This window comes from Pelophylax lessonae, assembly GCF_965119305.1.
Source record: "Pelophylax lessonae genome assembly, chromosome: 9".
Taxonomy (NCBI): Eukaryota; Metazoa; Chordata; class Amphibia; order Anura; family Ranidae; genus Pelophylax; species Pelophylax lessonae.
In genome coordinates, this window is record NC_138776.1 from 131791062 (window position 1) to 131803897 (window position 12836).

At 46.1% G+C, this 12836-nt stretch overlaps 1 protein-coding gene across 2 annotated transcripts in view; it reads right to left on the minus strand.

The window, feature by feature from the left end:
* PLCE1 (phospholipase C epsilon 1) overlaps nucleotides 1-12836 on the minus strand; it is a 677378-nt gene that overhangs the window by 171739 nt on the left and 492803 nt on the right. For both annotated transcript variants that reach the window (XM_082268059.1, XM_082268058.1), the window contains exons 8-9: nucleotides 11089-11271; nucleotides 2871-2988 (exon numbers count right to left, since the gene is read on the minus strand). In XM_082268059.1, the coding sequence (XP_082124185.1) occupies nucleotides 2871-2988; nucleotides 11089-11271 (301 nt within the window). The remainder of the gene's footprint in view (nucleotides 1-2870; nucleotides 2989-11088; nucleotides 11272-12836) is intronic.

Below are 12836 nucleotides of genomic sequence, written 5' to 3' on the forward strand. Positions count from 1 at the left end.
TTACATCACAGCCTCCACATTTACAGCGAGTAGAGTAAGTATTGAACACATCACCATTTTTCTAGGTAAATATATTTCTAAAGGTGCTATTGACATGAAATTTTCAACACGTCAGTAAATACCCATGCAACCAATACATACAAAGAAACAAAAACAAATGAGTTCAAAAATTAAGTTATGTGTAATAAAATGGAATGGAACAGGGAACAAGTATCAAACACACTAACTGAAATGTATTTAATACTTTGTACAAAATAATTTGTTGGTAATGAAAACTTCAAGATGCCTCCTGTAGAAACCAGTCACTTGCATTGCTCAGGTGTGATTTTGGCCCATTCTTCCACACAGTCTTTAAATCTTAAAGGTTCTGTGGGCCTCTTCTATAAACTCTAAAGTTCTTTCCATAGATTTTCTATTGGATTTAAGTCAGGTGATTGGCTGGGTAATTCTAGCAGCTTTATTTTGTTTCTTTGAAACCATTTGAGAGTTTCCTTGGCTTTGTGTTTGGCATCATTGTCTTGCTGAAATGTCCACCCTCGTTTCATCTTCATCATCCTGGTAGATGGCATCAGATTTTTATCAAGAATGTCAAGAATGCCTTGGTACATTTTTTCATAAATCCTTCCTTCAAAGATATGAAGTTTGCCAGTACTGTATATTAAAAAAAATAGCCCAGCACCATGATGTTTCCACACCAAAATTTCACAGTTGGTATAGTGTTTTTGGGGTGACGTGAGTGCCATTTGACCTCCAAATATGGTGTGTATTATGGCATCCAAAGAGTTCAATTTTGGTCTCATCTGACCAGACTATTTTCTCACTATTTCACAGGCTTGTCTAAATGTTGTGCAGCAATCTTTAAACGAGCTTCAACATGCTTTTTCTTCAGCAATGAAGTCTTGCGTGGTGAGCGTGCATACAGGCCATGGTGGTTGAATGCATTACTTATTCTTTTATTTGAAACAATTGTACCTGCTAATTTCAGGTCTTTCTGAAGCTCTCCAAAAGTGGTCCTTGCCTCTTGGACAACTCTTCTGATAATTATTTTCACTCCTCTGTCAGAAATCTTGCGAGGAGTACCTGGTCGTGGCTGGGTTATGGTGAAATGATGTTCTTTCCAATTCTGTATTATGGCCCCAACAATGCTCACTGGAACATTTAGAAGTGTAGAAATCCTGCTGTAACCAATAGCATCAGTATGTTTTGCAACAATAAGGTTCCAAAGATCTTGAGAGAGCTCTACGCTTTTACCCATCATGAAATGTTTCTTGTGTGACACCTTGGTAATGAGACACCTTTTTATAAGCCATCAGTTGAGACTGAACTAGCGAATATTAATTTGCACTGACAAGGGGCAGGATTGCTTTCTAATTACTGATAGATAGCTGGTGTCGTGGATTTCCATGCCATTTTGCACATGTTCAATACTTTTTCTCTGTCTCATTCCATTTTATTACATATAACTTAATTTCTGAATGTATTTGTGTTGGTTTCTTTGTATGTATGGATTGCATGCGTTGTTACCGACATGTGGTGAACATTTCATGTAAACAGCACATTTGGAAATAGATTTACCTAGAAAAGTGGTGATGTGTTCAATACTTATTTTACCTGCTTTATATCACAGTCCCTTCCTTACATTGTTGTCCTCAGCCCCCCCCCCCCCCTGCACATTACAGTCTCCCCTTTACATTAGTGTTCTCAGTTCCCCCTCTTCACATCACAGTCTTTAAGTCAAAGCCCCCCCCCCTTTACACAATAATTTATCTCCTCTTATGTTACAGTTACTCCTTTACATCATGTCCCCTGCCCCCCTTAGACCCCCCTTCATAGCAGTCACCTTGCCCTCCTTCATCTCAATGTCCACATTCCCCTTCACCCCTCCCCCTCATAGCACTGTCCTCAGCCCCTCTTTGTAGCAGTGCCCTCAGCCCCCTTCACTCCTCCTTTCATAGCAGTGTCTTCAGCCTCTAACCCCCCCTCCCACTTCATAGCGCTGTTCTCAGCCCTATTCACTCCCCTTCAATGCACTGACCTCCGCCCCATTCACTCACCTTTATAGCACTGTCCTCAGCCCTATTCACCCCCCCCCCCCCTCATAGCACTGTCCTTAGCCCCCTTCACCTTCCCTCTTCATAGAGCTGTCCTCACTGCCTCTTAACAGCAGTTTCCACACCCTCTTCACTTTCACAGCAGTGTTTGCAGCCTTGTAAACAAAGAATCAAAAGGATAAACTGGATTTTTATGGTGCTGTAACCTTCCCTACAGGAAACTCTCATCACAATTTCATAAAAAAACAGACATTTTAACTTCCATAGATTGAGTCAATGGAAAATAAAATGTCTGCTTTTCTTAAATTGAGTTGATTTTTAACTGTAGGGAAGGTTACAGCTTTACGCAGTCCTACCTTGCACAGGGCAGGTCTGGACAGAGGCTGGGAGCTGACTTTTCTGGTTACCAAGCCATTGATTGGGCTAGGACTGCGCCGTGCCCTAGCAATCAATCACCTGCTTGCAGCTCCTTACCTCCTTACAGACCTGCGGCCTTTATTCCTCTGCCATGCTGCAAGGATAACAGTGCAGCAGCTGCATAGAAAAGGCAGAAGCCAGACTTACAGGGCGGCCAGGCAAGAAAGAAAGAGACCAGGCTCCTAAGTGGCTAAACCGCAGCGGTCTGGATGGAAATGCCACCGCAGCCCACCATTTATGGATGCTTGAGCTTTAAATGTAGAATGCACATTTATTGATGTACACACACTGAGTTCAAAAAACATTGTTGTCTTTATTTGTCACCTCCACATATTAAATCCCTAAAATAGAAACTGTAACAAAGTATCAGACTGTGACAAGTTTTAATTCCTCATGTCAGACCTTGTTCTTCTTGTTCATCAATTTCAGGAGGATCAGAGCCGCTCCTGCTGCGACTTTCTTTGTAGCTTCTGCTTTTCCTTGTTGCCATCTCATCATCAGCGGCATCTCCACTTTCTCCCTGGTAATATAATACATAGATTATTGCACTCACATTAGTTTACAGTGTAGGCTATTTTCAGGAGAGATTATTTTGCACAGAGCAGCCCTGATATTCCTCTTCTGGTGTCCCCCACTGATGCTCTTTGGAGAGTGCCCCCATATAAAAATGGATTTTTGTAAGAACTTACCGTAAAATCCTTTTCTCTTAAGCTCATTGACAGACGTAGTCTTCTTGATTCTCAAGAGCTGGGTTATGTTGTCTCCGCAGGAGTAGGACTAGGCAGAATGACAAAACGTTCTGGCTCCACCCTAGGGGGCAGTCCCTGAGGGTATATCCTCCCTCTCTCCGCTACAGGGAATCAGTTCTGTTTAAAGCAGTACAGAGAATTTAACCCAACCCAACTCAATGATAGAGGGGCGGGTACTACGTCTGTCAATGAGCTTAAGAGAAAAGGATTTTACGGTAAGTTCTTACAAAAATCCATTTTTCTCTATCGCTCATTGACAGACGTAGTCTTCTTGATTCTCAAGAGCTGGGACATCCAGAAGCAGTGCCACAAATGAGGGGTGGGATTGACAAAATCAAATCCAATCTAGTAGGCCCAACCGGTGCCAAACTAGAAGTTTTAAAGGCTCATTATAAACAAAGAATGAGACTAAAAGAAAAAATTTTCCAACGGAAAAAAACCCTCGAGGTAGACCACTGGTCTCCTCAAATTGCGGCCTGCAAAACCTTGCGGCCAAATGAGGCATCAGACGATGCCATTACATCAACTTTATAATGTTTAGAGAAGGTATGCACCGACGACCAGGTAGCCGCCTTGCACACCTGGACCACTGACGCCTGATGGCGAAAGGCCCATGACGCACTAAGTGCCCGAGTGGAGTGCGCCTTAACAGGGAACGGGGGCTCCCGACCCTTAATAGAATAAGCCTGTACTACCGTCTGTCTGATCCATCTGGAAATGGTCGCGGCAGATGCAGGCAACCCCTTTTTGGGTCCATCTGGGATCACAAAAAGTGAATCCGTCTTGCGAAACGAGTCTGTCGTTTTCAAGTATACCCTGATCGCCCGGACCACATCCAAGGAGTGTAACGCAAACTCCCGAGGATGACTGGGCTTAGGACACAGGGAAGGTAATACAATCTCTTCATTCAGATGAAATTCTGAAACCACTTTTGGTAGGAAGGATGGATTCGGACGAAGAACCACCTTATCTCTATGAACCACCAGATATGGTGAACGACAAGATAATGCGGCCAGTTCTGACACCCTGCGTGCAGAAGTAATAGCCACCAAGAAGGCCACCTTCTGGGACAACGTGGGTAGAGGAATCTCCCTAATATCTTCAAAGGGAGGTTTCTGAAGAACTGACAACACTAAATTAAGATCCCAGGGGGGTAACGGCGCGTGCACTGGCGGAGCCAGATGTCGCACCCCCTGGATGAAATTCCGCACCAAGGAATGAGTAGCCAAAGGCTTCTGAAAGAAGATGGCTAATGCTGAGACCTGACCCTTGATAGTACTCAAGGCCAGTTTCTGCTCAACCCCTTGTTGCAGAAAAGCCAATATTCGACTAATCGAATAAGACCGAGGACGGAACCCCAAAGGTTCACACCATGCAATGTAGGACTTCCATGTGCGATGATAAATCTTTCTGGAAGTCGCTTTCCTTGCTTCAACTAGAGTAGGAATAACTGAAGCTGACAAACCTTTGTCCTTCAGCACCTGGGTCTCAATAGCCAGGCCGTTAAAGCCAGCGATCGTAAAGCAGGATGGAAGATCGGTCCCTGAGACAGTAGATCCTCCCTGAGAGGAAGTCTCCATGGGACGTCCGCCACCAGTCTGACCATGTCGGCGTACCAAGCTCGACGAGGCCAGTCCGGAGCTACCAGGATTACTGGGATTCCTTCCTCCTCTACCCTGCGAAGAAGTCTTGGCAGTAACGCGAGAGGAGGGAAGGCATATATTAGCTGGTATTGCCCCCACGGGGCGATCAGTGCGTCTGCGGTTTCTGCTAGAGGATCGCGGGAGCGAGCCACGAATCTCTGAACTTTCCTGTTGAATCGTGATGCCAACAGATCCACATCCGGGGTGCCCCACCGTAGGCACAACTGGTGGAAAACGTCTGGATGGAGGGACCATTCCCCCTGATCCAGGGTCTGACGGCTGAGATAATCTGCCTGCCAATTCTCCACCCCCGGAATGAACACCGCAGAGATTGCTGGAACAAATCGTTCCGCCCAGCGAAGAATGCAAGCCACTTCTTTGGCCGCTCGGACACTCTTGGTGCCCCCCTGATGATTGACATAAGCCACGGCCGTGGCATTGTCCGACTGGATCCGAACCGGGCTGCCCTGGAGCTGCTCGGTCCAGTGAATCAGACAAAGTCTGATCGCTCTCAGTTCCAATACATTTATCGGTAATCTGGATTCTTCCGGGGACCAAAGTCCCTGGACAGATAACTGACCGAGAATTCCTCCCCATCCGGATAGACTGGCATCCGTGGTCACTATCGTCCAATATATTGGCAGAAATGACTTTCCCTGGCTGAGCATTGGAGACCGAAGCCACCAAACCAGAGACTCTCTGGTCTGTTTGCTCAATCGGATCTGATTGTCCAGGGATTCCGGATTCCGATTCCATCTGAGAAGAATCTCTTGCTGAAGAATTCGGGTATGGGACTGGGCAAATGGGACTGCTTCGAATGAAGCCACCATCAACCCCAGAACCCTCATGCAAGTCCGAAGGGAAGACCAGCTGTTGGACAGTAACAACTGGACTGCTGATTGAATCTTTCGGAGTTTCCCTACCGGAAGGAAAACTCTTGTCCTGACTGTGTCTAGAATTAGACCCATTCGAGCCTCTGGGTGGGAACCAGAAATGACTTTTGCTGGTTCACCAGCCACCCGAAATCCTGTAAAGAAATCATAGTAATTTCTATGTTTTGTAGCAAGGTCTGAGGAGACTCTGCATGAAGCAGAAGATCGTCTAGGTAACCTAGAATCGATATACCTCTTTGGCGCAGAAGTGCCAACATTGGGGCCAACACCTTTGTGAAGACCCGCGGAGCCATGGCGAGACCGAAAGGTAACGCCACAAACTGATAGTGGTTCTCCTCTACGGAAAAGCGTAGAAAACGCTGATGTCCTGCGAAAATGGGAATGTGAAGATATGCGTCCTTGATGTCTATGGACGCTAGGACATCCCCTGGATGCAGGAAGGCTGCTACCGTGCGAATGGACTCCATTCTGAATCTTCTTATGTTGACGAAAGAATTGAGCGCTCTTAAGTCCAGAATTGGACGCACTTTGCCCTCTTTCCTGGGTATTGTAAACAGGTTTGAATAAAACCCTTGAAACCGTTCTGTCCAAGGAACGTGGACTACCACTCCTTGTTGTAGTAGATCTGTGACTGCTCTCCGCAGATCTTCTAGACGATCCGGAGATAGTCGGATATTGGAAGGGAAGAATCGCGCCGGTGGGAGAGATCGAAACTTGATCTTGTACCCTGACCTTATGACTTCGCAAACCCATTTGTCCGGGATTCTGGAAAGCCATGGATCCGGGAACCGGCGAAGACGTCCCCCCACCCCAGTTATGGGTGGGGGCGCACCTTCAGGCTTTGGATGGTTTATCTTCAGGTCTGGAGGGGGCGGGCTTTTGCTTGCCCGACCAACGACCCCTGACGCCTCCTGCAGGAGCTTTGGAGGACTTAGTTTTTTCACCCGCTGGACGAAAAAACCTCTTGTGAGCAGAAAAAGAAGGCCCTCGTCTTTGACGAGTTCCTCTACCTTTAAAATTTTGCGGTAAAAAGGTGCTTTTTCCACCGGTGAGATCCTTAATGATCTCATCTAAGTTGGCTCCAAATAGACGCTCTCCTGAAAAGGGGATATTAGCCAATGCTTTTTTGGAACCTTGGTCGGCTAACCAACCTTTTAGCCACAGTGTACGCCTGAGAACCACTGCTGAGACTGATGCTCGCGCCATTAATGGAGTGGCGTCTAACGCCGCATCACATACAAACTGTAACCCCTGTATCATTTGTTCCAACAAGTCTGATACCGCCTGAGGGACTTCTTCTAAGTCCCGGCGTAACCACTTGGTCCATTCAGTTACAGCCTGCGAAACCAGACCAATAGCAATTATTGGCCTGAAAGCTGATCCAATCAAGGAAAACATGGTGCGAGACATAGCTTCTATCTTGCGATCCACTGGATCTTTAAAAGACGGAGCGTCTTCTAAAGGAATAACCGTGGCTTTATTCAATCTAGCAATAGGTGAATCCACCACAGGTGGTTCTGTCCATTTCTTAATAAGGGTTTCCTCAAACGGATAACGCCTGTCAATGCGTTTAGAAATATTAAAAGTGCGTTTTGGCAGACGCCATTCTTCATCGATTGGATTGCCAAAACATTTGGGCAATGGAAAAACCTTTGCTACTTTGATGCGCTTTTTAGTCCCAAAGGGGATCTCAGTTTCAGCTGTTTCTGATGGAATACCCTGTAACCTTAAAGTCTCTTGAACAGATACAATGAGTGCGTTTACCAACGCTTCCTCTCGGGCTATGGCGGATGCCGAAACATCCTCCTCACTGTCTGAAGAGACAGGACCCGAGACACCAATACCAGATGAAGTACCTGCAACTGCAGAAATAGGCTCAGAGTCTGAATCCGAGGTTTCAGATAATAAGGGGTTAGGCGGGGGTCGCTTTCTTGCGCCCTGTCCCTGACAAGCCACTTCCACCCGGGACACAAAAGTTTCCATAATAGCTGACAAAGATTCAATTGTCAATGGGGTGCTGGAGGATCCCGCAGACCCCTCGAGGGGATCCGGAGGAGATACATGAGTGGCAGGGTCCATGTTAATACAGGACACTTTTGCCAGCAAAACAAAAAACTTTTTCTTTTTTTTTTTTTTTTGTGTGTCTCCCCCTAGCGCAATAGCGCCCCTCAGAGTACCTGCTTCTCGATCCCAGAGAGAGAGAGAGGGACCCCCAAGGCTCACCAACCGATGCAGTGCAGTTTCCAACAAACTGCAGCCAGCGTCTGTCTTACACAGACTGGAAGGAGCTGTTTGCTTTTTCCCGGGCAGAAGGCGTGGCTCCGCCCCCTGTGTACGCCTTCCGGCGTTCCCAGCCCTCCACGAGGAAGCTGGGCTCACAAAACATGGCCGCCCCCATAGAAGAGACATAAGACTCCAAAAACATGGCGGCCGGCGTGACCTGAGGACATATATGCATTCGGTCTACGGCAAAATGGCGGCGGACCGCCGATATCGTCTTCCCAGCACATCCACCTGCACTCTGCTGAGAGGTGACATATGGATCTACAGAGATACACTGCACATAAGGTAGGATTATACCTCCTATGTCTGCTGTAATGTTACAGTCTGCTGGGTAGAGTGTTAGCTCTTGAACCAAGTCCACTTCCCACAAACACATGCTGTATTACAAGGGGGACTTGTAAATATCAGATATATACTGACCATATATGGAGGGGCCCATAATATATACTGCCTCATAAATGAGGAAAAAAGGGAACGTTTACTCACCATACCGAACCGACAGGCACCCTCTCTTCACAATACCCTCTCCACCGGGGTGGGGGTTTGTGGACGCCTCGACTCTCTGGTCCTGGCGTCCAAGCGAGCTTTTAACTCGCAAAGTCAGTCCCTTTACTGGGACTCCGTCGCGGCCGACTCAGCGCACTGGTCTGCACGCGCTTTTAGGCAGAAACCGGGGTGACCACTGGATCTCAACATCCAGCCCGTCGCCCGGCCCCGCATACTTACTTGAATATGTCGCGGCCGACCAAGCGCAATGCCATGGTCTGCACGCGCTCGTAGGCCGGCTGGGGTGACCACAAGTGTCGCCCAGTCCGGCATTTTTGCTTGAAGATCTCACAGGAAAAAAACACTGGAGAAAACTACCTAAAAAATGTCTTTTTCTTAAAGAAAAAAAGTCTTGCCAGGACCAAAAGATCCAAGCAAGGAACTTAGGTCCTTACTCCTGACTAGACAGAAAAAAACTGATTCCCTGTAGCGGAGAGAGGGAGGATATACCCTCAGGGACTGCCCCCTAGGGTGGAGCCAGAACGTTTTGTCATTCTGCCTAGTCCTACTCCTGCGGAGACAACATAACCCAGCTCTTGAGAATCAAGAAGACTACGTCTGTCAATGAGCGATAGAGAAAGCTGCTTTCTATGAGGGTACTCGTGCAAGCTTGCTCTATTGACACAGACAAGGTGGCTCGGCTCCACCCTTTGCTCCCTTGCCACAGAATTTGGAAGGGATAAAGCAGAAATCTCTTCCCCATGCACAGCGCTGGATCGAGAATGGGCTTAGGTAAGTATAAAAGTATGTGGGGGGACCTGTGACACAGAACGTTTGTACCAAAATGCATAGAATGCATTAAGTTAAAAAAAAGCCTTCAGTTTAAATTCTGTGCCAGCATCCCTATTTTTGAATGTTATCATAAGACTATATTGAGAGTAAACTACCCAACTCTTCCTGGAAAAAATGCTACTTGAAGGTCTCTATAGCTCTGGGCACATATATGATTGCGTAGGCTTTGTCACATCTTCTCTACTGAAAGGGAGAACCAGCCAATCTGAACTTTGATCCTCCTCTTCCCCAGAGATTACACAACCCAGTACCAAGATATTCACACAAGGAGCATCATTTTCTCCATGAAATATCAGTATACATACCTGGGTATTCTCTGTTTACTCACACAAGACTGTTAAGATGGGTTTAGGTTAACAATTAGGTAAGGTCCACTCTAATACACTTGACTACAGAAGTAAAGCAAAAGCTGTCATAGCACCCTCTAGTGTGTGCTAGAAGTAATGTTAATGTAGTTCTTAGTGTAGGGAAGGTTTAGCTTGGCTGGGGGCCAAGCTTGGGCTGTGAATCTGGGTCAGGGTTCAGTGACACATGGGCTGGATGACTCATCAGGCAGCTTTCTCTGGCACTCTGGTCTGGAAGTTAGTAGAAACTTCCAGAGCTGGAGGGTGGAAGTAGGGAGGTCCTGCCATGCATATTTACGAGGTCCTCAACCAATGCCCACCAAAAAGGGTCTGGAAAGGGACAGGCCATCTCCTAAATAGACATGAGTCATACCAGCAGGGCAGTCGGGTGGAAGATGAGATGGAGTGCTGAGGAGCCTATCGGTGGCCCTTGAGGGTGCTCCCTAGTCTGGGAAGGGGGGGTTATCTGAGGCCTGGGGCTCAAGTGCTGGAAGATTCCTTCCAAAAGACAAGAAAACCCTTCCTAGAGGCACTGGAGCAAGCAGAGAGGACAGCAGGAGCAGGTCAACATGTCTGTGACATCTCCTGAGAAACAGCCAGGTGGGCTGGTGAGTGTCAGTCTGGAGGACTGTGGGAGAAGTTAGCCTGGAGGGCTAGTGAAAGGGGCAGCTGCAACCAGATAGGGTTGGCAGTGCCTGAAGAGGTGGTGCTGCTGGGATCAGTAGCCACCGGAAAGATGCAAGCTGAACACTGAAATTCTGCTACACATATAAGGGTCCTCAGGTTCCTGCCTGTAATGGGCCATTGATTCATCTGACTGAGTGACTGTTGGATAATTCAGTGTTCTGGCTGGGTTCTGTAAGCAAGTAAATGCTAGAGGAAGAAGAGGAGCTGTATATAGAGAATGTATATAGGAAGAGTTGTCCCTGACATTTGTTCTAAAGTGGACATCCCATAATCTCCCATCCCTATCCAAGTTACTGACCCTCAATAAAACAAAAAAACAATAAATCACGGACTGTTCTTTGACTCGTGTGCCTGTGAAGATTTGGTGTGCCCTGCTGAGCAGGGTGGGGGATCCCTTGTGGCCCCTTAGAGGGTGTGCTACACTGTTTTTAAGTGTATAGCTTTAAATACAAAGGTACAAAACAAGCATTACATTTTTTTAGATATATAAATACACTGGTTATTCAATTACTGGAGGTATAGATCATCTTTAAAAAATATGATGTCTCGGTTCTATACAAATTCCAAAAATTAAAAAAAAAATATCAGTTGATGATAAAGAAATGGAACATTATAGGATAACGTCTTACATATTTTTACATGAATACTAACAAAGTGAATCAAGAAAAGCAAAAAAAATATACCCTCATAAGTACTTTCTTCTTTTTCTTGGCTGTGTTTATCCCCAGAGTATTGTTACGCTGCACATTTGGTTTTTCAGTGCTTTTGGTTAATGTTCCCGTGCTTGTATTTCTAGTGCTCCACCGCCTTCCCCCGAAAAGCTCAACAGCCTGTGCTAGTGTTGGTCCTTCAAATCTGTTATCCTCCTACATGCAGCATCCATGAAAATGAAAACAGGCAACATATCAGAGGAAAGATACAACATAAGAAAAATAAAAAACAATACAGTGTATTAAATGTGGAACTTCAGTCCACCTCCCAGCTGGCTCTGCCCCCCCTCTCCTGACACCCCCCACCCCTGGCGCCATCATCACGAGGAGACATGATTGAAACCTTTAAATACCTCAAGGGGGTAAATATTGTTTAGGAGGGCTTTTTTTTCAATATGAAGCCAAAATCAAGAACACGGGACATGGCCTTAAACTAACTGGAGGACAGTTCAAAACTAATCTTAGAAAGTATTATTTTACTGAAAGGGTAGTTCATGCTTGGAATAAACTACCAGCAGAGGTAGTGAGACAGTCAGCAGTAAATGGCTTCAAATATGCTTTGGACAAACATATATTTATACTCTGACAATAAAGTTAACGAAAAAACAAAACAAAGACTCCATTCCAAAGACAGGATGTTTTTTCTGAATCTGAATACTGGCAAACTCTCAGTGTATGGGACAATGGTAAATACTCAGGTGGCCTTTGTACCCCGCACAAACCTCTCATGTCATGTTTATGCAACCCAATATTTCCCCAGGGCATAGAAACCCCTGTTAGAATTAGGCAGAAAGAGTTTCGCGAGCTACCATGCGTGTTCACCACTACAAATTTGATTGTGAGTTGTGGAACCAGCTGCAGACACTGATCACCCTCCCATTAAATGTGCTAGCTCAAATTCAAAATATATAAGTGTCGCGCTTCATTCCCATTAATATGTTAGACATAAACAACAAAAAATTAAACAAAATATATTGTGTACAGTATCCTATGTTAAATGTTTCAAACATGCAATATAGGTATAGTGTAGTCCATAGTTTATAAATTCCCATATGCAGTGATTATTTTGATATAATCGTGATCAATGTCCTTAATACAATTAGGTGCTCCAAACTGTATCATTAATGGGAATGAAGCGCGACACTTATATGTTTTGAAATAGAAACCCCTGTTGCCTTTAAAAAATGGACCAAACTAGGTGCTATGTATAACTTTAACCACTTGCCGACCGCCGCACGACTATCTACGTCGGCGGTCAGCCCCTCACAGGCAAACTAACGTAGGGCTACGTTGCTTGCTTGTGAGGGTCTAGGGAGCGAGCGCGCGCCCCCGGAGGCGCGCTCCCGCGTGGTCACGGACCCCCCCGCGCGTGTGACCAGCGGACCCGATGTCCGCCGGCCACCCGGCGATCGGCGGGGGAGAGGGAGAATGTCAGGCAGCTTGTGTAAACAAGCTGCCTGTCATTCTCCTCGCTGCAAAGACACTGATCACATGGATCTACTATGTAGATCCGTTGATCAGTGTCCTTACAGCTGAAGCCACAGCCAATCACAGTAGAAAGCACGCCCCTAGGGACACACACAGCCCCTCCCTCCCAAATAAAGTTAACCCCTTCACTACCAGTGTATTTTTACAGTAACAGTGCATATATATAGCACTGATTACTGTAGAAATGTCACTGGTAACCCCAAAAGTGTCAAAAATGTCAGTCAAGGGTCCGA